General features: G+C 43.4%; 1 protein-coding gene across 1 annotated transcript; it reads left to right on the forward strand.

Annotated features, from left to right (window-relative positions):
* Nucleotides 1–2,282: 2,282 nt before the first annotated feature.
* Nucleotides 2,283–23,279, forward strand: LOC137352864 (probable G-protein coupled receptor 139). The gene is made up of 7 exons (XM_068018715.1): nucleotides 2,283–2,352; nucleotides 4,602–5,488; nucleotides 6,125–6,130; nucleotides 7,039–7,149; nucleotides 19,994–19,999; nucleotides 20,908–21,018; nucleotides 23,235–23,279. Exons 1-7 carry the CDS (start codon nucleotides 2,283–2,285, stop codon nucleotides 23,277–23,279), a joined length of 1,236 nt encoding a protein of 411 aa, XP_067874816.1.
* Nucleotides 23,280–24,738: the final 1,459 nt, after the last annotated feature.

Genomic DNA, 24,738 nt, shown 5'->3' on the forward strand with positions numbered 1-24,738 from the left:
GTACATTCTGTCTTTTACAAATCCTTGCTGCCTTTTCCTAATTAACTCAAACCTCTCCAAGTGCCTGTTGATTTTTTCTCTTTCAATTATTTATCCAATTCATCTTTTGAAAGCTACTATTGAATCTGTCTCCACCACACTGTCAGACATTGCATTTCAAATTTGAAGCACTCGTGTGAAAAAAAATGTTTTTCCTCACGTCACCTCTATTTTTTGCCAATCACCTTCCATCTGGGCTCTCTGGTTATCAATCCTTCAGCCATTGGAAACAGTTTCTCTTTATTTCCTCTATCTAAACCTTTCACAATTTTAAACAGCTCGAACAAATCTCCTTTTAAGCTTCTCTGCTCGAAGGAGAACAACCCCAGCTTCTCCAGTCTATCAGTGTAACTGTAATAATCTCATCCCAGGAACCGTTCTAGTAAATCTCTTCTGTACATTCACCAAAGTCTCCATGTCCTTCCGAAAGTGCTTTCCCCGAATTGGACACAATACTCCAGCTGGGGACAAACTATTATTTTATAAAGGTTTAGAATCACTGTCTGACTTTTATACTCTAGACCTCTGTTTATAAAGCTCAGGATTCCATTTGCTTTATTAACCCATCATCAAAGAGGGAGATTCTAGCAGAACCATTGACCAGTTCCCTTCGACATGAATCCATGAGTCATTCCAAGACTGGCGGGAGGGTTTAGGGGAGTCCAGAGAGAACCCCGACCTGGTCAGCTTTTTTCAAGCAGAAAACGAAAACCATCAATGTATTGGCAGTGATATCAATAAAGCCCTGAAGAAAACATTCAGAGGCCATTCTGCCCCTCGAGCCTGCCCTGCCCATTCAAGCAGGTCATGGCTGATTTGCTCCTTATCCACATCAAGCAGTCTTGGCTTCGTAAACGTTGATACACTTTCCTAACAAATCTCTACTGACAACCAGGAATTAATGTCATTGCCTGTTAACACTGGAGAATTCCTTCCGTAAACCTCTCCACATCTCTACCTCTCATTCCTGCTTAAAGACGTTCCTTAAAACTAACCTCTTTGACCAAGCTTTTGGTCATCAGCCTTAATCTCCCCTGATGTGGTTTGGCACTTAGAGGAATTGGAGCCAGTGCAGGGGAGTTAGGCTGAAGGTGTTGGGCGAGATGGACTTGGTGAGGGTTGGACATGGAAGCAGGGATTTGGAACATTTGATAGTGAGGGAAGGTGGAATTTGGGTGTCTGGTCAGCAGTGAATTGGAGGAAAGGAGTCAGGAGTTGGCACAGTTGCAATTTTACCCAAGCGATTAAGCATTATCGAATAAACAGGTAAATATTTACAGTGAAATAGCAGAGAGAACATTTTCTTTTATTCTTCCATGTGATGTGTGCTCCGCTGGCAAGATCAGTATTAGTTGCCCTTGACAACCTGTTGGGCCATTTCAGAGGGCAGTTAAGAGTCAGCTCCATTGCTCTGGCTCTGCAGCAACATGTTGGAAAGACCAGGTAATGATGGCAGATTTCCTTTTCTGAAAGGAATCAGTGAACCAAGTGGGTTTTTACAACAATCAATGATAGTTTCACAGCACGATTATACAGACTAGCTTTCACTCGCAGACTTCTGATAATTAATTGAACTTAAATTCCAGCATCTGCCATGGTAGGATTTGAACCCCAGTCACCAGGCCTCTGGGCTGGGCCTCTGGATTACTAGCCCAGTGATATTATCACTACGCGACTGCCTCCCCAATCGACGTGTACAGTGTCTGTTCCCGAATATCACCCACAGTAGTTTCTTGGCTGTAACGCTGAACGTGGTCCAAATCACAGACCTAATGTTCACATTTTAACTGGGAAAGCAGAAACAGAGTGAAACAGGATTGCTTTTGTCCCTGGATTCAGTGTCCACTGCAGACAGATCAGTTACATTTACAATAGAAACTCCAGGAGTGAACAAGGTCAATACAATAATATGCAAAATTTAAATGACACCACAAATAATTGTCGCATCCGTCAAGTATGAGTATAGATTTCAGGTTTATTACCGAGAGAGGTCTTACTTTGAAAATATCATTGACATTGAAATGATTGTGTTTTATCCACCATATTATTTACATCAGAATCAAAGATGCTGATGTAATATGTTTGTTCAGGTGAGTGTAACTAATAGCAATGATCAGGGGTCTTAACCATGTCAGTGGAGACTTATCCCCTGTATAAATCTGGACCCATTGGAATAGATCAGCTCAGATTGCCTGCTGGAGCTGTGGGTTCCAGGCTAACAGACGTCTCTAGTTCTCACAGAAATGGGATATCCAGTAATATACCAGATAGAAGACATTTACTATCCTGTAATTGCAGCAATTGGAGTACCTGGTAAGCCAGTATCTCAGCTGTTAATAGTGTAAATTGATGTTGACCATGCTGCTGTCCTCAGTATTATTTCTCACTGTGTGTGTTACACAGCCACCTGTACTTTTCCACCAATTTACTAATGGAATCTCCTCACTGTCTACTCTTTCATTCTTGCAGGAGTTGTATTATGTCTTGAATGGTATTGTTTTAAGTAACCCTGGTATTGTTGCTGGATTATTCTGTGTATTGACTGTATTTGAATGAGATGTCTCGGTTAGGATCAAGAATCAGACCATCGGGAGATTTTAACAGTTTCATGATTGTGGATCTAACCGCTCCTGGAATATGTTTGTGATTTTTTTTTCAGTGATTGATAATGAGACATCTCACATTCTCAGTGTTACAGGGGGACAGTACAATGTCCTCCCTTCCCAATAACCTGGCTCTGTTTAACTGGGTTTGAATATATTTATTGGTTTTCACGGTTATCAAATATTATTTCATTCTGCGTGTGTCTGACGCTGCTTCAGAGGTCTGGCTACTGAACTGAGTTTGCTGCTGACACTTCCACATCTCCTTCTCTGCTTCACTGTGGAGACTTCACTCTCACTGGACTACATTGTAAAATAGAAAGTACTGATGTGATCTTTTATCGGTTTACACTCTATCAGCTGGAATCAGGCATTTTCCCATTAATCTGTAGATTATCAGCTGCTGTGCTGATGTTGATGTTTTATTAATCAAACAATCACACAGTTTAACTCTGCACTTTAAAATTCCAGCAGAAGGAATTTGAATGATTGTGAGGTATGCCTGGAAGAAGCTTTTAATCCTGTTTATTCCCTGCACTGTAAATGACGTGGAGAGTGCAGGTGAACAGGTGGAGACTTGGGTGCTCTGTAGGCACATGAAATTATTCATAGCGGTGTCACCATTGAACAAACGGACTCTGAGAATAGAATCATTGAACCTGGGGCAGGCGCTGAATGTCAGGGAATACATCGGATGTGAAAAGCGGCATTAAGTAACAATTTGCAGGATGTGAGTGCTCCAGAGAGATCGTGAAGGTCAAAAGGAGCAGGGAAAACGACACCGAGGGAAAGAGATAAGCAGAAGTAAAGAGACAGAAGCAGAAGTGTAAGTAATTCACTATCATAAAGTGCTGGAATGTCCAGAACAATTAGTGAGAGAAACTGTGAGTTGAAGTTGTCTGTTGTTAGATTGCATTCATTTTCCTGTTGGACTTGATCCTCTGTGTTCATTTCTGTCAGCTCCTCATATTGTTTTGTGGAAAGTTCCTATTCATTACTTACTGACTGAATAAACATAATAGAAACAGTTCTGCACTGATGGTAATTCAGTATTTAAATACTGCACTTTAAAATCTCTGTGACTGCTGAGTTCAATAAAGAGCGAGGGTGATTACAGAAATAAATTTAAATTCAAATTTAATTGCCTGTACAAACTAAATATATTGACTATATTGTATAACTAATGAACTGTTCTCCAACACCAATAACCACAGGGATTATTGTTTAAATGTATTAATTGAGTTGTATTACTGGGATCTATAGATTAGATTTCCTCTGACACTCTGCTGCAGTCTCTCCCTGTGAATCTCAGCCTCTCCTCTCACTGTATTGAATCCTCAATCTCCTCATCCATTACTTCAGTTTACCCACTTTCCCAAACCATCTGCTCCTGTCTCCCCTCCAGCTCCAACATGTCCTTTTCCTTCTCTCCCTCCCAATCAAACTCAGGAGGAGGCCATTCAGTCCTTCAAGCCTGCTCTGCTATTCTAGATCATGGCTGATATGATCACTCAAACTCAGCGCTGTAGTTTTCAGCTTTTTCCCATTTGGTAACAGTCCCTGTCAGTTCTCAGAACCCAGAGCAACAAACCAGATGCAAATCCCACTTTCCACAAACACTCCCAATCAACAGTCTAGAGACAATTCCCAATTAACCCATTGGGTTCCATCTCTGTAAAACCAATTCCCATTTCCCCACCGGTTCTCCATCCTCACTCAGTACTTCCAGTCGATTCAGTGCTGACTTTATTCACTTTCTGTATCAATTTCCCAATTCATTATTAATAACTGTGTTTTCAAACATTTCACTGTGACAAAGCACTGCCCAGGTCAATGAACCAGATTCTACTGTTCGATGCAGTAACAAAGCTGGAAATTTCAGCCCATATCCTGTCAAACTGCTGCTTTGTCTCCAGGTCTGATCAGTAATTTCTCTGCTTCCTTTTCTCTCTCTTCCAGTTAACTTGGTGGCGATTGTGATCCTGTCCCGAGGAAAGTGCGGTCTCTCCAAATGTATCACTGTTTACCTGGTGGGAATGGCAGTGGCTGATCTCCTGGTCGTTATCACTGAACCCATATTGAAATGGATTGTTTTAATTTATTTCCCAGATTCATTCCTGAGATTTACTCCTGTGTGTTCTCTCATTCGCGTTCTGCTTTCTGCAGCCACAGTTGTTTCTGTCTGGCTCACAGTCACTTTCACCTTTGATCGATTTGTGGCCATTTGTTGTGAGAAGCTGAAAACAAAATATTGCAGTGAGCAAACGGCGGCTGTGGTTGTAGGAACAGTGAGTGTGCTGGGCTGTTCAGAGACTGTCCCCTGGTACTTTACACAGGAACAAAATTACATTATTGACAATGTTCCCATGGGTTGTGAATTTAAACTGAGCTTCTTTACTTACCCCACATGGGCGGCTTTTGATTTGTTTGACCTCATTTTAATCCCTTGTGTTCCAGTCTTTCTGATTTTGATGCTCAATGTTCTCACTGTCAGACGGATTTTATTCTCCAGTAAAGTCCGCAAGGAATTCCGGGGCCACAGCAATGGAGAGAATCACAAGGACCCAGAATTGGAGAATCGCAGAAAATCAATTATTTTACTCTTCAGTATATCCGGCAGTTTTATACTGTTATGGGTGACACTAGTTGTGTTTGTCATTTACAGGCGATTTGCAGATATTCAGGATTATTTGTCCTCCACTGACCCTCTCTTTATCACAGATCACACCGCAAATATGCTGCAGGTTCTCAGTTCCTGCACCAACACGTGTATTTACACTGTGACCCAGACTAAATTCAGACAGGAGCTGAAGAAGGCGGTGAAATACCCTTTCAATCTCATTGTTAAATTAGTGAAATCATAGAAAGAGCTGAAGGGTTTCAAACACTGGAATTAAATCCCATTTTATATTCCATTCCCTGCACTCCCCACAGGACAGAAAGTACATTTTATATTCACAGCACTGAGCACTGAAATGAATTTATATCTGATTCTGAGATTGTATTTTGTTGATAATCTGACCTATTGATGCGGGACTTGCTCTGCGGAACAGTCATGAATTATTTCTCAAAAAGGCGTCATTGAAAAGCTCAGCTGGATTCAATTGAACCCAGCCTGTACCCAGAGCAAAATGGACAAAGCTGCAAATCACAGTGATTGTGAGATGACGAGGGGCAGAAACAGAAGTGAGTCAGGGACACCAACAGACGGAGATGGTAACAGGGGGAGAAACTGCAGTGAGTCAGGGCCACCAACAGATGGAGATGGTGAGAGGCGGCAGTAACTGCAGTGAGACAGAGACACCAGCAGATGGAAATGCTGAGCCATTGCAGATGGGAGATTGTGTTCCTGAGTTTGAAAGTTTGCTCGAAGTTCGAGGAATTTAAGTTTCTGTGAATCTGACGCTTTATGTAACCTTGAGATGCTGAAGAAAAGGATTTAATTGCAATTTGTGTTAATTGGTTATTTTTTGACTATACAGACGTTTGTAAGTTTAAACTGGTTCCTGTTCGGAAAATTATTGAGTGATTAAAGGCTAATGCAGAAATACAAAATCAAATAAAGTCCAAACAAATCATTTACAAATAAAATAACTGTCTAAATAAGTTGTGTGGAGTTCTTCATCATTAAGGTTCTAACATCTCCCACTTCTCTTTTTGTGCTGCTCTCTTCTTTACTGTCATTAAGAGGAATTGAAGTATTGATCCTGTTGTATTTTGAAAGTGAATATTAAATCTGCTTCCACCAACCTGTCAGACAGTGAATTAAAGACCAGAACTACTTGCTGTGGATTATATCCCCTAATTCCCTCCTAGTATCACTCTCCCATTATTATTCACCTTTATTCCCTGCTATCTGCTTCCTGACCCGTCTCTGCTATTGGAAACAGTCTCTCCTCATTTATCCAAACTGAGTGAAAGATTTTGAATGTTATTTGTTTCTCTGGGGCAGCTGCAGAGTCGCCGGTAGCTCCAGAATTTGAACAGTGATGGACAAGTGACACGATCCCTCTGAATCCCCCAGGAAAGCAGAGGACAGAAACAGTCCAGATGGAAAGTGAAACGAGTGACACTTCATTGCAGCAGCAAAAACTCTTTGCCAGATTTTCGAGGCAGTTATTGCTGAACTTTCTAAAAACTGGAGGTGAAAAGTGAAAGAGAGTTCATGCAATTTTCGGTCAATGGTCATTTTCCAACGTTGTAAACCATTGTACCATTAGGCTGGTAAATGTAAAGACAATTATTTTGAACGATTACAGGCTGAAGCATAAATGCAACAACATCAAATAAAGTGCAAAGAATCATTTACAGATACAACTGTAAATATGGGTCAGAATTGTGTGAAATGTCACCAGTTGTAAAAGTCCTCCTGGTCGTATCATTTACCTGGCTCTAGTTGGAAGGATTGTCACCCAGTGGAACTGAGAATCCTCATAAAATTGTCTGGACCTCAAAGTGCAGCAAACAGGCCTCTCCAGCAAAAACACTTTGGCAGAATATCAAGTCGGTAATTGCTGCACTTTCCGTAAACGGGAGGTGAATAGTGAAAGACATTTCATACAATTTGTGTTAAATAGCTATTTCCCAAACAGGTCTCTCCAGGTTTTACATTGCAGCAGTTTTTCTGCATTCAGTTTTTAATGAGATTTTGGGGAAGGGAGGGAGAGAGACACAGACAGACAGATAGACAGGGTCCTGGAATGAACCATTTAGAACATTGGCTGGAATATCTCTCCCCCATTCCATGTTTACACAGAGACTCACATTGGACTGTCCCATACCTGGAAGGGAGTGTCCAAGTGGAGGAGGCTGCGAGCCGGTTTGATGAGCTGTACACTGGGAGGACTTAATGTTTGATTGACAGGTTCTGGGATATATTAGGACAACTTCAGGCCCCATTATGTCTTTTCCATGCTGTGTCTGAAGTTGAGTTTCTGTGTCTCAATCTCTGTGTCTCTGTGACCCGGTGAATTGGAGCTGATTACAGAGAGTGTGTGTGTATGTGTGTGAGTCCAGCCTGAATCCCACTCCCCTCTCTCTTTGTCCCACTCTCACCTTTTAACCCAATTCCCACTGCAATGCCCCCTGGACCAAGGTTGCCTCCACCCACCACCCTCCCCCCGCACCCCACCGCACCAATTCCCACCATGGACGAGCAGATGGAGGGAAGGTGAGAGTCCAACGATGGAGCACAGACTGTGTGGGATGGTATATCTTACATATCCCTCACTGTCTTTCTCCCTCCCTCTGTCTCAATCTCTCTCTCACTCTTTCTCTCTCTCTCTCGTTTTGTGTCTCTTTCTCCCTCTCTGTGCATCTCTCTCACTGTCTCAGTCTCTCTCTCTTTCATTCACTCTCAACCTTTCCTTTCTCACTTTCTTTGGCCATTTCTCTCTCTCTCTCTCTCTCTCCTTCTTTGTGTGTCTCTCTTTCCCTTTATTTCTCTCTGTCCCTCTCAGGCTTTCCTTTTGCTTTCTTTATTTCTCTCTTTCTTTCTCTGGCTTTCCCTCTTTCTGTCTCTCTTTCTCTCGCACTCTCAGTCTCACTCTCTCTCGGGCTTTCTTCTCTCTCTATTTGTCTGGTTTTAGTTATTTCTCTCTCACTCTCAGGCTTTTCCTTCTCTCTCTTTCTCCTTATTTCTCACTCTCTCTATTTCTCTCACACTCTCAGTCTCTCTCTTTGAGTCTCTCCCTCTCTCTCTCCCTTTGGCTCTTTTTCTCTCTATCTTTCTCTGGCTCTTTCTCTTCTCCAGCTTTCTCCCTCTTTATTTCTCTCTCACTCTCAATCCCTTTTTCATTATTTCTCTCTCTTCTCTGCTTTCTCTTGGACTCTCTCTGACTGTCTCTTCCTCGCTCTCTCTCGCTCTGTTGTTGTTTCTCTGACTTATTTTCTCTGGCTTTCTCTTTCTCTTTGACTCTTTCTGTCTCTCTCTGCAGCTTTTTCTCTCTTTCTGCATTTCTTTACAAACCCCAGGAAATTCTCTCCCCAAACCCCCGCTGGAAATTCTACCCCCAGCCCACCCGCCTATTTGCCCCTGTGTATTCCCCAAACAACCCCCCAAGAAAATTCACCCCCCCCCCCCGCCCCCGTGAACAGGTTCCCCCATCTAATACCCTCACTATTAACAGTCCTCCATCTAAACTCCCCCATTAACAGACTGGAGAATTCGCCCCCTCCCATTTTAAAGCTGGAGAATCCTCCCCCCTCCCATTTTAAACCTGGAGAATCCTCCCACCCCCACACCTCGCCCGCCCCGCCCCCTCCCATTTTACACCTGGAGTAGACCCCACCTCCAATTTTAAACCTGGAGAATCGTCCCCCCGCTCCCATTTTACACCTGGAGTGGACCCACCTCCCATTTTAAAGATTACTTAATTCCCTCTGTGAATATCACCCTCTAATTCTCTCCCTCACCCACTGTAAACACTCACCCTTTCTGAACACCGCCCCCTCCAGTCCTGTAAAAGCTCCCCCCCCCCAGCTAATTCCCACCCTGTATCATCTGCCCTGTGAACAGCTCCTGTCCCCCTTGTGTAACTCCCATCCCAGTCAACAGACCCCCATGTGTAATTCCAACGTCCATCACTTTCCTGGCTGTGGTTCCATCTCCCGACAGACTTTAATTCACTTTAATTCCTGGTCTGAATAAGCCACTTGAATTCTATTAAATGGTTCCCAGACCCCCGGCACCTTTAACTCGTATCTGTCCAAACACAGAGCCGGGCATACAGCAAGGACCCCCAGAAGCTAACGGCATTCTGAGCATTTAATGCACAGGAAGATCCCAGTCCCAGCCACATCCCTCTCTGCAGAAAAGTGTTGCACATGATCTCTCCATCACCCCCCTCAGCGTCAGGGAATCAAGCAGAGGGAGACACACACACACAGACACACCCACTGATTGACAGGGACAGGAGGAGGCCATTCAGCCCTTTGAGCTTGTCCCACCAATGTTAGATCATGGCTGATTTGTGTTCCTTCCCCCATTGAGCCACAAGAAGACAGGCAGAGACAGGCAAGGAGCAGATACACAGAGTGGGGAAGAAACACTGGGCTGGACTTAGACTTGGTGCCAATGCTGCAAACCGCAGGGGAGAGAGTTGTGAATCGGCCACCTGTTCTGCATCTCTGCCCTGCTTTTACCTCAATGGGAGCAAAACAGGGGAGAGATGAAAAGCAGCATGCCCATTCACAATCACCCTGTACAACACCATGGCAGCGAGTTCAAATCCACCCCCAGACAGAGGGACAGAGACACAGTAAACAGATCCAGGGATTAGGACAGAACCAAGCGAGGGAGAGCGAGAGGAATAAATAGAGATAAAATGGAGAATGATAAGAATGCAGGATGTCAGAAAGCAGTGAGAGTAACGGGACAGAAATACCGAGAAGGACAGAGTGAGAGAAAGAGAGAGCTGGAGGTGTGGACAGAGAATGCAGCAGCGATGTAGATATTGAGAAAGATTCCAGACGACGAGAGTGATGCAGAGACAGAAAGATATGGAGGGGCAGAGATGCAAAGTAAGATGTGTTTACAGAATAGAGGGGGGTGTCACGGGGCGGGGGGAGATGCGGAAGTAATCTTTCTGGAAAGGAGAAGCAGAGATGGAAAGATTCAGGGATTTGGAACTGAGTGAGAGAAGAAATGGACAGAGAGAGATAAAGATGCAGAGAATCGCAGAAAGAGAAGGAAAACAGAAACTTGTGAAACTCTAGCGAGAGGCAGAGATATGGAGGAAGATGAGAAATAGGAAGTTTATGAAAGATGCAAAGAAGCAGAGCTCTGAACAAGGAGGAAGGTGCAGACAACAAGTTGCAGCAAGAGATGGAGTGAGGGAAATCTATGGGATTACATTGATCATTCTGGAGCAGTGCTTCCCAAAATATCTACCTCGGAGACCCTTCCAACTCCCTCCCTTGTTGTAAAAGATCCAACAGATCCCCGAAAGCACAAAATCAAAATAATGCAGATGCTGGAAATCTGAAATAAAAACCATGCTGGAAATATTGAGCATTTCCAGCACTTTGTTTTTATATCAGCCCCGAAAACACACAATCTTCTTTTCAGTCTTTAGAAATTAATTTGACAATGACACATATATATTTATTATTATTTTCCTCTCTGGTTAAAGCTATTGTTGGAGAATTCCTCGTGCCAAAAGATTCTCTCTCTGCATCATCAACACTGCAGCTTCCAAAAAGATTCTCCTTGAGATGAAGAGAAATAAAATTGAAACAAACAAAGAAACTAATTTTGAAAATAAAACAAACACAGCAATAGCCCAGGGCTCATCCTCTCACTCATTGACATAAACAATCTTTCAGTGACTACCCATTTTACAAACACATCCCCCGATACAGAGCCAGAGAATGGGATGTGATTGGAAATGTGAGAGAGGGTTTTAGGAGCTGAGTACCTACCCACTTTCCTGTTAATCCAGGTAACAGAGCCAGCTCTGAGCAGAGACATGACAAGGAGCTGCTTTCTGATGACCTGCAAACTTTTCACTCCAAACCCCATTGTGGATAACATTGCTGCAATTTACAGACAGACATTTGCAGCAATCAATTCCATTCTGTTCCCAGAAACTGTGAAATTCTCTCTTTAAACTGAGATGAAGATGCAAACATTTAATCACTGCCCCAGCATGAAAGTTAACTAAAAATCAAGACACCCTCAAGGCTGAGAGATGGGATTGTGGGGGGAGCTTCTCTACAGGAGCTGGGAGCTGGGCAGTGACTAAACACTGCAGGCCCCCCAGAGCCTGTGTTTCTACCTCTGTGTTTACCCTGTCATTTCCAGCTGTTTCTCTCTCTCTCTTTCTTGTTCTCCCTCTATTTCTCTGTTTGTCTCTCTATATTTGTTTCTACCTCATTGTAAAAACACACAAACACTGGAGACCCCCATCCTCTCCCCTGTAGAACGATAGAGAGAGAAATCTACATTCTGATCCCTGAAAATCTGAATTCAAATGATAACAATCCTTTACACACCTTGAAATATCGGCCATTTAATTCCTGATTCACAGAAGCATTTAAAATCAGTGAATTAATTTTTAAAGTGATCGTCACTATTCTAATGTTGGAAATGCTGCAGGCCATTTGTGCACAGCAAGATCCCTTAAGCACAGTGTGGCAACAGCCAGCTACACCTCCTCTTCCCCTCATTCAGAGAGACAGATGGAGAGAAAGAGAGAGACAGAGAAATCCACTTTCAGAACCTCATTCTCAATTCAATTCAAATGGCTGCTGCACATTTCGTTCAAGCCTCAAATTCACGGCACTGCCTAAAACACCAGCATCATTCAGGAATTATTCCGGCTTCAAGCTCAGGACTTTAATTCCAGGCCTTCAAGAGAGCTTTACACACAATGAATTCACTTCTAAAGTGCAGTCACTGTTACAATGCAGGGAATTCTGAGGGCAAGCAGTGCACCCACTTTGCTCCTTGATATACAAGGGGCTCTAGATTTGGGAGTCTCACCATTTTTGTCTTTGTGGGAAAATATTTGTTCTCAACCCTCACTAACTCTCACTGCTCTGACACTCATTTACCTTCAGTTAGCTGTTTCCAATCCACTTTGCTAAACCCTCCCCTCCCTGGATCTAGCATCTCCCCTGATGCCCCGGAAGGATCCTCACATCCTTCCTAATGTGTGGTGACCAGAACTGGATGCAATATTCCAGTTGTGGCCTAACCAGAGCTTTGTAAAGGTTCAGCATGACTTCCGTGATTTTGTACTCAACACCTCTATTTATGAAGCCTATGATGCTATATGTTTTGCTGACTACTCTCTCAATATGTCCTGCCACCTTCAAAGATGTATGGACAGGCACGCCCAGTTCACTCAGTCCCTCCACACTCCCCAGAACTGTGCCATTAAGTCTATATTGATTAGTAAGTTTGCGGACGACACAAAGGTTGGTGGAGTTGCGGACAGTGATGAGGATTGTCGGAGGATACAGCAGGATATAGATCGGTTGGAGACTTGGGCAGAGAAATGGCAGATGGGGTTTAATCTGGACAAATATGAGGTAATGCATTTTGGAAGGGCTAATACAGTAAATGGCAGAACACTTAGGAGTATTGACAGGCAGAGAGATCTGGGTGTACAGGTCCACAGGTCACTGAAAGTGGCAACGCAGGTGGATAAAGTAGTCAAGAAGGCATGCTTGCCTTCATCGGTTGGGTCATAGAGTATAAAAACTGGCAAGTCATGGTGCAGCTGTACAGAACCTTAGTTAGGCCACACTTCGAATATTGCATGATATTCTGGTCGCCATACAACCAGAAGGACGTGCAGGCTTTGGAGAGGGTACAGAGGAGGTTTACCAGGATGTTGCCTGGTCTGGAGGGCATTATCTATGCGGAGAGGTTGGATAAAGTCGGATTGTTTTCACTGGAACGACCGAGGTGGAGGGGCGACATGATAGAGGTTTACAAAGTTATGAACGGCATGGACAGAGTGGATACTCAGAAGCTTTTTCCCAAGGTGAAAGAGTCAGTTACTAGGGGACATAGGTTTAAGCTGCGACGGGCAAAGTTTAGAGGGGATGTGCGAGGCAAGTTTTTTACACAGAGGGTAGTGAGTGCCTGGAACTTGCTGCCAGGGCAGGTGGTGGAAGCGGATACGATAGCGACGTTTAAGAGACATCTTGACAAATATATGAATAGGAAGGGAAGAGAGGGACATTGTGCCTGGAAGTGCAGAAGGTGTTAGCTTAGGCAGGAATCAAGATTGGCGCAAGCTTGGAGGGCCGAATGGCCTGTTCCTGCGCTGTACTGTTCTTTGTTCTATTGCCTCTCCCTATCACTTGTCTCAAAATACATAACCTCACATTTGCCTGTATTAAATTCCATCTGCCACTTGTCTGCCCATTCTGCTCGCCTATCTATGCCCTGTTGCTGTCGATGGTATCTTCCTCACTGTTTGAAATTCCTCCAAGTTTGGTATCATTGGCAAAAATATTGAAACTTTACTCTGTGTCCCAACATCCAGGTCAATTATACATATCAAAAGAAGCAATGGTCCCAGCACTGACTCTTGGGGAACACTGCTATCTACCATCTTCCAGTCTGGAAAACAACTATTTACCACTACTCTCTCCTTTCAGACCATTTGTCAAGTTATGATCCAAACTGACACTGGCCCTCCAATTCCAAATAAATCCATTGCATTCCCTTCATCAACCTGCTCTGTTACTTCATCAAACAATTCAATTCGATTACTCAAGTACATTCTGCCTTTTACAAATCCTTACTGACTTTTCCTAATTAACTCAAACCTCTCCAAGTGCTTGTTGATTTTTTCTCTTTCAATTATTTATCCAATTCATCTTTTGAAAGCTACTATTGAATCTGTCTCCACCACACTGTCAGACATTTCAAATCTGAAGCACTCGTGTGAAAAAAAAAGTTTTTCCTCACGTCACCTCCATTTTTTGCCAATCACCTTCCATCTGGGCTCTCTGGTTCTCAATCCTTCAGCCATTGGAAACAGTTTCTCTTTATTTCCTCTATCTAAACCTTTCACAATTTTAAACAGCTCGAACAAATCTCCTTTTAAGCTTCTCTGCTCGAAGGAGAACAACCCCAGCTTCTCCAGTCTATCAGTGTAACTGTAATAATCTCATCCCAGGAACCGTTCTAGTAAATCTCTTCTGTACATTCACCAAAGTCTCCATGTCCTTCCTAAAGTGTTTTCCCCAAATTGGACACAATACTGCAGCTGGGGGCAAACTATTATTTTAAAAAGGTTTAGAATCACTGTCTGACTTTTATACCCTAGACCTCTGTTTATAAAGCTCAGGATTCCATTTGCTTTATTAACCCATCATCAAAGAGGGAGATTCTAGCAGAACAATTGACCAGTTCCCTTAGACATGAATCCATGAGTCATTCCAAGACTGGCGGGAGGGTTTAGGGGAGTCCAGAGAGAACCCCGACCTGGTCAGCTTTTTTCAAACAGAAAACGAAAACCATCAATGTATTGGCAGTGATATCAATAAAGCCCTGAAGAAAACATGCAGAGGCAATTATGCCCCTCGAGCCTGTCCTGCCCATTCAAGCAGGTCATGGCTGATTTGTTCCTTATCCACATCAAGCAGTCTTGGCTTCGTAAACGTTGATACACTTTCCTAACAAATCTCTACTGACAACCAGGAATTAATGTCATTGCCGGTTAATACTGGAGAATTCCTTCCGTAAACCTCTCCACATCTCTACCTCTCATTCCTGCTTAAAGACGTTCCTTAAAACTAACCTCTTTGACCAAGCTTTTGGTCATCAGCCTTAATCTCCCATGATGTGGTTTGGCACTTAGAGGAATTGGAGCCAGTGCAGGGGAGTTAGGCTGAAGGTGTTGGGCGAGATGGACTTGGTGAGGGTTGGACATGGAAGCAGGGATTTGGAACATTTGATAGTGAGGGAAGGTGGAATTTGGGTGTCTGGTCAGCAGTGAATTGGAGGAAAGGAGTCAGGAGTTGGCACAGTTGCAATTTTACCCAAGCGATTAAGCATTATCGAACAAACAGGTAAATATTTACAGTGAAATAGCAGAGAGAAGATTTTCTTTTATTCTTTCATGTGGTGTGTGCTCCGCTGGCAAGATCAGCATTTGTTGCCCTTGACAACCTGCTGGGCCATTTCAGAGGGCAGTTAAGAGTCAGCTCCATTGCTCTGGCTCTGCAGCCACATGTTGGCCAGACCAGGTAATGATGGCAGATTTCCTTTTCGGAAAGGAATCAGTGAACCAAGTGGGTTTTTACAACAATCAATGATAGTTTCACAGCACCATTATACAGACTAGCTTTCACTCGCAGACTTCTGATAATTAATTGAACTTAAATTCCAGCATCTGCCATGGTAGGATTTGAACCCCAGTCACCAGGCCTCTGGGCTGGGCCTCTGGATTACTAGCCCAGTGATATTATCACTACGCGACTGCCTCCCCAATCGACGTGTACAGTGTCTGTTCCCGAATATCACCCACAGTAGTTTCTTGGCTGTAACGCTGAACGTGGTCCAAATCAGAGACCTAATGTTCACATTTTAACTGGGAAAGCAGAAACAGAGTGAAACAGGATTGCTTTAGTCCCTGGATTCAGTGTCCACTGCAGACAGATCAGTTACATTTACAATAGAAACTCCAGGAGTGAACAAGGTCAATACAATAATATGCAAAATTTAAATGACACCACAAATAATTGTCGCATCCGTCCAGTATGAGTATAGATTTCAGGTTTATTCCCGAGAGAGGTCTTACTTCGAAAATATCATTGACATTGAAATGATTGTGTTTTATCCACCATATTATTTACATCAGAGTCAAAGATGCTGATGTAATGTGTTTGTTCAGGTGAGTGTAACTAATAGCAATGATCAGGGGTCTAACCATGTCAGTGGAGACTTATCCCCTGTATAAATCTGGACCCATTGGAATAGATCAGCTCAGAGTGCCTGCTGGAGCTGTGGGTTCCAGGCTAACAGACGTCTCGAGTTCTCACAGAAATGGGATATCCAGTAATATACCAGATAGAAGACATTTACTATCCTGTAATTGCAGCAATTGGAGTACCTGGTAAGCCAGTATCTCAGCTGTTAATAGTGTAAATTGATGTTGACTGTGCTGCTGTCCTCAGTATTATTTCTCACTATGTGTGTTACACAACCACCTGTACTTTTCCACCAATTTACTAATGGAATCTCCTCACTGTCTACTCTTTCATTCTTGCAGGTGTTGTATTATTTCTTGAATGGTATTGTTTTAAGTAACCCTGGTATTGTTGCTGGATTATTCTGTGTATTGACTGTATTTGAATGAGATGTCTCGGTTAGGATCCAGAATCAGACCATCGGGAGATTTTAACAGTTTCATGATTGTGGATCTAACCGCTCCTGGAATATGTTTATGATTTTTTTTCAGTGATTGATAATGAGACATCTCACATTCTCAGTGTTACAGGGGGACAGTACAATGTCCTCCCTTCCCAATAACATGGCTCTGTTTAACTGGGTTTGAATATATTTATTGGTTTTCACGGTTATCAAATGTTATTTCATTCTGTGTGTGTCTGACGCTGCTTCAGAGGTCTGGCTCCTGAACTGAGTTTGCTGCTGACACTTTCACATCTCCTTCTCTGCTTCACTGTGGAGCCTTCACTCTCACTGGACTACATTGTAAAATAGAAAGTACTGATGTGATCTTTTATTGGTTTACACTCTATCAGCTGGAATCAGGCATTTTCCCATTAATCTGCAGATTATCAGCTGCTGTGCTGATGTTGATGTTTTATTAATCAAACAATCACACAGTTTAACTCTGCACTTTAAAATTCCAGCAGAAGGAATTTGAATGATTGTGAGGTATGCCTGGAAGAAGCTTTTAATCCTGTTTATTCCCTGCACTGTAAATGACGTGGAGAGTGCAGGTGAACAGGTGGAGCCTTGGGTGCTCTGTAGGCACATGAAATTATTCATATCGGTGTCACCATTGAACAAACGGACTCTGAGAATAGAATCATTGAACCTGGGGCAGGCGCTGAATGTTAGGGAATACATCGGATGTGAAAAGCGGCATTAAGTAACAATTTGCAGGATGTGAGTGCTCCAGAGAGATCGTGAAGGTCAAAAGGAGCAGGGAAAACGACACCGAGGGAAAGAGATAAGCAGAAGTAAAGAGACAGAAGCAGAAGTGTAAGTAATTCACTATCATAAAGTGCTGGAATGTCCAGAACAATTAGTGAGAGAAACTGTGAGTTGAAGTTGTCTGTTGTTAGATTGCATTCATTTTCCTGTTGGACTTGATCCTCTGTGTTCATTTCTGTCAGCTCCTCATATTGTTTTGTGGAAAGTTCCTATTCATTACTTACTGACTGAATAAACATAATAGAAACAGTTCTGCACTGATGGTAATTCAGTATTTAAATACTGCACTTTAAAATCTCTGTGACTGCTGAGTTCAATAAAGAGCGAGGGTGATTACAGAAATATATTTAAATTCAAATTTAATTGCCTGTACAAACTAAATATATTGACTATATTGTATAACTAATGAACTGTTCTCCAACACCAATAACCACAGGGATTATTGTTTAAATGTATTAATTGAGTTGTATTACTGGGATCTATAGATTAGATTTCCTCTGACACTCTGCTGCAGTCTCTCCCTGTGAATCTCAGCCTCTCCTCTCACTGTATTGAATCCTCAATCTCCTCATCCATTACTTCAGTTTACCCACTTTCCCAAACCATCTGCTCCTGTCTCCCCTCCAGCTCCAACATGTCCTTTTCCTTCTCTCCCTCCCAATCAAACTCAGGAGGAGGCCATTCAGCCCTTCAAGCCTGCTCTGCTATTCTAGATCATGGCTGATATGATCACTCAAACTCAGCGCTGTAGTTTTCAGCTTTTTCCCATTTGGTAACAGTCCCTGTCAGTTCTCAGAACCCAGAGCAACAAACCAGATGCAAATCCCACTTTCCACAAACACTCCCAATCAACAGTCTAGAGACAATTCCCAATTAACCCATTGGGTTCCATCTCTGTAAAACCACTTCCCATTTCCCCACCGGTTCTCCATCCTCACTCAGTACTTCCAGTCGATTCAGTGCTGACTTTATTCACTTTCTGTATCAATTTCCCAATTCATTATTAATAACTGTGTTTTCAAACATTTCACTGTGACAAAGCACTGCCCAGGTCAATGAACCAGATTCTACTGTTCGATGCAGTATCAAAGCTGGAAATTTCAGCCCATATCCTGTCAAACTGCTGCTTTGTCTCCAGGTCTGATCAGTAATTTCTCTGCTTCCTTTTCTCTCTCTTCCAGTTAACTTGGTGGCGATTGTGATCCTGTCCCGAGGAAAGTGCGGTCTCTCCAAATGTATCACTGTTTACCTGGTGGGAATGGCAGTGGCTGATCTCCTGGTCGTTATCACTGAACCCATATTGAAATGGATTGTTTTAATTTATTTCCCAGATTCATTCCTGAGATTTACTCCTGTGTGTTCTCTCATTCGCGTTCTGCTTTCTGCAGCCACAGTTGTTTCTGTCTGGCTGACAGTCACTTTCACCTTTGATCAATTTGTGGCCATTTGTTGTGAGAAGCTGAAAACAAAATATTGCAGCGAGCAAACGGCGGCTGTGGTTGTAGGAACAGTGAGTGTGCTGGGCTGTTCAGAGACTGTCCCCTGGTACTTTACACAGGAACAAAATTACATTATTGACAATGTTCCCATGGGTTGTGAATTTAAACTGAGCTTCTTTACTTCCCCCACATGGGCGGCTTTTGATTTGTTTGACCTCATTTTAACCCCTTGTGTTCCAGTCTTTCTGATTTTGATGCTCAATGTTCTCACTGTCAGACGGATTTTATTCTCCAGTAAAGTCCGCAAGGAATTCCGGGGCCACAGCAATGGAGAGAATCACAAGGACCCAGAATTGGAGAATCGCAGAAAATCAATTATTTTACTCTTCAGTATATCCGGCAGTTTTATACTGTTATGGGTGACACTAGTTGTGTTTGTCATTTACCGGCGATTTGCAGATATTCAGGATTATTTGTCCTCCACTGACCCTCTCTTTATCACAGATCACACAGCAAATATGCTGCAGGTTCTCAGTTCCTGCACCAACACGTGTATTTACACTGTGACCCAGACTAAATTCAGACAGGAGCTGAAGAAGGCGGTGAAATACCCTTTCAATCTCATTGTTAAATTAGTGAAATCATAGAAAGAGCTGAAGGGTTTCAAACACTGGAATTAAATCCCATTTTATATTCCATTCCCTGCACTCCCCACAGGACAGAAAGTACATTTTATATTCACAGCACTGAGCACTGAAATGAATTTATATCTGATTCTGAGATTGTATTTTGTTGATAATCTGACCTATTGATGCGGGACTTGCTCTGCGGAACAGTCATGAATTATTTCTCAAAAAGGCGTCATTGAAAAGCTCAGCTGGATTCAATTGAACCCAGCCTGTACCCAGAGCAAAATGGACAAAGCTGCAAATCACAGTGATTGTGAGATGACGAGGGGCAGAAACAGAAGTGAGTCAGGGACACCAACAGACGGAGATGGGAACAGGGGGAGAAACTGCAGTGAGTCAGGGCCACCAACAGATGGAGATGGTGAGAGGCGGCAGTAACTGCAGTGAGACAGAGACACCAGCAGATGGAAATGCTGAGCCATTGCAGATGGGAGATTGTGTTCCTGAGTTTGAAAGTTTGCTCGAAGTTCGAGGAATTTAAGTTTCTGTGAATCTGACGCTTTATGTAACCTTGAGATGCTGAAGAAAAGGATTTAATTGCAATTTGTGTTAATTGGTTATTTTTTGACTATACAGACGTTTGTAAGTTTAAACTGGTTCCTGTTCGGAAAATTATTGAGTGATTAAAGGCTAATGCAGAAATACAAAATCAAATAAAGTCCAAACAAATCATTTACAAATAAAATAACTGTCTAAATAAGTTGTGTGGAGTTCTTCATCATTAAGGTTCTAACATCTCCCACTTCTCTTTTTGTGCTGCTCTCTTCTTTACTGTCATTAAGAGGAACTGAAGTATTGATCCTGTTGTATTTTGAAAGTGAATATTAAATCTGCTTCCACCAACCTGTCAGACAGTGAATTAAAGACCAGAACTACTTGCTGTGGATTATATCCCCTATTTCCCTCCTAGTATCACTTTCCCATTATTATTCACCTTTATTCCCTGCTCTCTGCTTCCTGACCCGTCTCTGCTATTGGAAACAGTCTCTCCTCATTGATCCAAACTGAGTGAAAGATTTTGAATGTTATTTGTTTCTCTGGGGCAGCTGCAGAGTCGCCGGTAGCTCCAGAATTTGAACAGTGATGGACAAGTGACACGATCCCTCTGAATCCCCCAGGAAAGCAGAGGACAGAAACAGTCCAGATGGAAAGTGAAACGAGTGACACTTCATTGCAGCAGCAAAAACTCTTTGCCAGATTTTCGAGGTAGTTATTGCTGAACTTTCTAAAAACTGGAGGTGAAAAGTGAAAGAGAGTTCATGCAATTTTCGGTCAATGGTCATTTTCCAACGTTGTAAACCATTGTAACATTAGGCTGGTAAATGTAAAGACAATTATTTTGAACGATTACAGGCTGAAGCATAAATGCAACAACATCAAATAAAGTACAAAGAATCATTTACAGATACAACTGTAAATATGGGTCAGAATTGTGTGAAATGTCACCAGTTGTAAAAGTCCTCCTGGTCGTATCATTTACCTGGCTCTAGTTGGAAGGATTGTCACCCAGTGGAACTGAGAATCCTCATAAAATTGTCTGGACCTCAAAGTGCAGCAAACAGGCCTCTCCAGCAAAAACACTTTGGCAGAATATCAAGTCGGTAATTGCTGCACTTTCCGTAAACGGGAGGTGAATAGTGAAAGACATTTCATACAATTTGTGTTAAATAGCTATTTCCCAAACAGGTCCCTCCAGGTTTTACATTGCAGCAGTTTTTCTGCATTCAGTTTTTAATGAGATTTTGGGGAAGGGAGGGAGAGAGACACAGACAGACAGATAGACAGGGTCCTGAAATGAACCATTTAGAACATTGGCTGGAATATCTCTCCCCCATTCCATGTTTACACAGAGACTCACATTGGACTGTCCCATACCTGGAAGGGAGTGTCCAAGTGGAGGAGGCTGCGAGCCGGTTTGATGAGCTGTACACTGGGAGGACTTAATGTTTGATTGACAGGTTCTGGGATATATTAGGACAACTTCAGGCCCCATTATGTCTTTTCCATGCTGTGTCTGAAGTTGAGTTTCTGTGTCTCAATCTCTGTGTCTCTGTGACCCGGTGAATTGGAGCTGATTACAGAGAGTGTGTGTGTATGTGTGTGAGTCCAGCCTGAATCCCACTCCCCTCTCTCTTTGTCCCACTCTCACCTTTTAACCCAATTCCCACTGCAATGCCCCCTGGACCAAGGTCGCCTCCACCCACCACCCTCCCCCCGCACCCCACCGCACCAATTCCCACCATGGACGAGCAGATGGAGGGAAGGTGAGAGTCCAACGATGGAGCACAGACTGTGTGGGATGGTATATCTTAAATATCCCTCACTGTCTTTCTCCCTCCCTCTGTCTCAATCTCTCTCTCACTCTTTCTCTCTATCTCTCGTTTTGTGTCTCTTTCTCCCTCTCTGTGCATCTCTCTCACTGTCTCAGTCTCTCTCTCTTTCATTCACTCTCAACCTTTCCTTTCTCACTTTCTTTGGCCATTTCTCTCTCTCTCTCTCTCTCTCCTTCTTTGTGTGTCTCTCTTTCCCTTTATTTCTCTCTGTCCCTCTCAGGCTTTCCTTTTGCTTTCTTTATTTCTCTCTTTCTTTCTCTGGCTTTCCCTCTTTCTGTCTCTCTTTCTCTCGCACTCTCAGTCTCACTCTCTCACTCTCTCTCGGGCTTTCTTCTCTCTCTATTTGTCTGGTTTTAGTTATTTCTCTCTCACTCTCAGGCTTTTCCTTCTCTCTCTTTCTCCTTATTTCTCACTCTCTCTATTTCTCTCACACTCTCAGTCTCTCTCTTTGAGTCTCTCCCTCTCTCTCTCCCTTTGGCTCTTTTTCTCTCTATCTTTCTCTGGCTCTTTCTCTTCTCCAGCTTTCTCCCTCTTTATTTCTCTCTCACTCTCAATCCTTTTTTCATTATTTCTCTCTCTTCTTTGCTTTCTCTTGGACTCTCTCTGACTGTCTCTTCCTCGCTCTCTCTCGCTCTGTTGTTGTTTCTCTGACTTATTTTCTCTGGCTTTCTCTTTCTCTTTGACTCTTTCTGTCTCTCTCTGCAGCTTTTTCTCTCTTTCTGCATTTCTTTACAAACCCCAGGAAATTCTCTCCCCAACCCCCCGCTGGAAATTCTACCCCCAGCCCACCCGCCTATTTGCCCCTGTGTATTCCCCAAACAACCCCCCAAGAAAATTCACCCCCCCCCCGCCCCCGTGAACAGGTTCCCCCATCTAATACCCTCACTATTAACAGTCCTCCATCTAAACTTCCCCATTAACAGACTGGAGAATTCGCCCCCTCCCATTTTAAAGCTGGAGAATCCTCCCCCCTCCCATTTTAAACCTGGAGAATCCTCCCCCCCCACCACCTCGCCCGCCCCGCCCCCTCCCATCTTACACCTGGAGTAGAACCCACCTCCAATTGTAAACCTGGAGAATCGTCCCCCCGCTCCCATTTTACACCTGGATTGGACCCACCTCCCATTTTAAAGATTACTTAATTCCCTCTGTGAATATCACCCTCTAATTCTCTCCCTCACCCACTGTAAACACTCACCCTTTCTGAACACCGCCCCCCCCCAGTCCTGTAAAAGCTCCCCCCCGCAGCTAATTCCCACCCTGTATCATCTGCCCTGTGAACAGCTCCTGTCCCCCTTGTGTAACTCCCATCCCAGTCAACAGACCCCCATGTGTAATTCCAACGTCCATCACTTTCCTGGCTGTGGTTCCATCTCCCGACAGACTTTAATTCACTTTAATTCCTGGTCTGAATAAGCCACTGGAATTCTATTAAATGGTTCCCAGACCCCCGGCACCTTTAACTCGTATCTGTCCAAACACAGAGCCGGGCATACAGCAAGGACCCCCAGAAGCTAACGGCATTCTGAGCATTTAATGCACAGGAAGATCCCAGTCCCAGCCACATCCCTCTCTGCAGAAAAGTGTTGCACATGATCTCTCCATCACCCCCCTCAGCGTCAGGGAATCAAGCAGAGGGAGACACACACACACAGACACACCCACTGATTGACAGGGACAGGAGGAGGCCATTCAGCCCTTTGAGCTTGTCCCACCAATGTTAGATCATGGCTGATTTGTGTCCCTTCCCCCATTGAGCCACAAGAAGACAGGCAGAGACAGGCAAGGAGCAGATACACAGAGTGGGGAAGAAACACTGGGCTGGACTTCGACTTGGTGCCAATGGTGCAAACCGCAGGGGAGAGAGTTGTGAATCGGCCACCTGTTCTGCATCTCTGCCCTGCTTTTACCTCAATGGGAGCAAAACAGGGGAGAGATGAAAAGCAGGATGCCCATTCACAATCACCCTGTACAACACCATGGCAGCGAGTTCAAATCCACCCCCAGACAGAGGGACAGAGACACAGTAAACAGATCCAGGGATTAGGACAGAACCAAGCGAGGGAGAGCGAGAGGAATAAATAGAGATAAAATGGAGAATGACAAGAATGCAGGGTGTCAGAAAGCAGTGAGAGTAACGGGACAGAAATACCGAGAAGGACAGAGTGAGAGAAAGAGAGAGCTGGAGGTGTGGACAGAGAATGCAGCAGCGATGTAGATATTGAGAAAGATTCCAGACGACGAGAGAGATGCAGAGACAGAAAGATATGGAGGGGCAGAGATGCAAAGTAAGATGTGTTTACAGAATAGAGGGGGGTGTCACGGGGCGGGGGGAGATGCAGAAGTAATCTTTCTGGAAAGGAGATGCAGAGATGGAAAGATTCAGGGATTTGGAACTGAGTGAGAGAAGAAATGGACAGAGAGAGATAAAGATGCAGAGAAGCGCAGAAAGAGAAGGAAAACAGAAACTTGTGAAACTCTAGCGAGAGGCAGAGATATGGAGGAAGTTGAGAAATAGGAAGTTTATGAAAGATGCAAAGAAGCAGAGCTCTGAACAAGGAGGAAGGTGCAGACAACAAGTTGCAGCAAGAGATGGAGTGAGGGAAATCTATGGGATTACATTGATCATTCTGGAGCAGTGCTTCCCAAAATATCTACCTCGGTGACCCTTCCAACTCCCTCCCTTGTTGTAAAAGATCCAACAGATCCCCGAAAGCACAAAATCAAAATACTGCAGATGCTGGAAATCTGAAATAAAAACCATGCTGGAAATATTGAGCATTTCCAGCACTTTGTTTTTATATCAGCCCCGAAAACACACAATCTTCTTTTCAGTCTTTAGAAATTAATTTGACAATGACACATATATATTTATTATTATTTTCCTCTCTGGTTAAAGCTATTGTTGGAGAATTCCTCGTGCCAAAAGATTCTCTCTCTGCATCATCAACGCTGCAGCTTCCAAAAAGATTCTGCTTGAGATGAAGA

This window comes from Heterodontus francisci, chromosome 39 (assembly GCF_036365525.1).
Source record: "Heterodontus francisci isolate sHetFra1 chromosome 39, sHetFra1.hap1, whole genome shotgun sequence".
Classification (NCBI taxonomy): Eukaryota; Metazoa; Chordata; class Chondrichthyes; order Heterodontiformes; family Heterodontidae; genus Heterodontus; species Heterodontus francisci.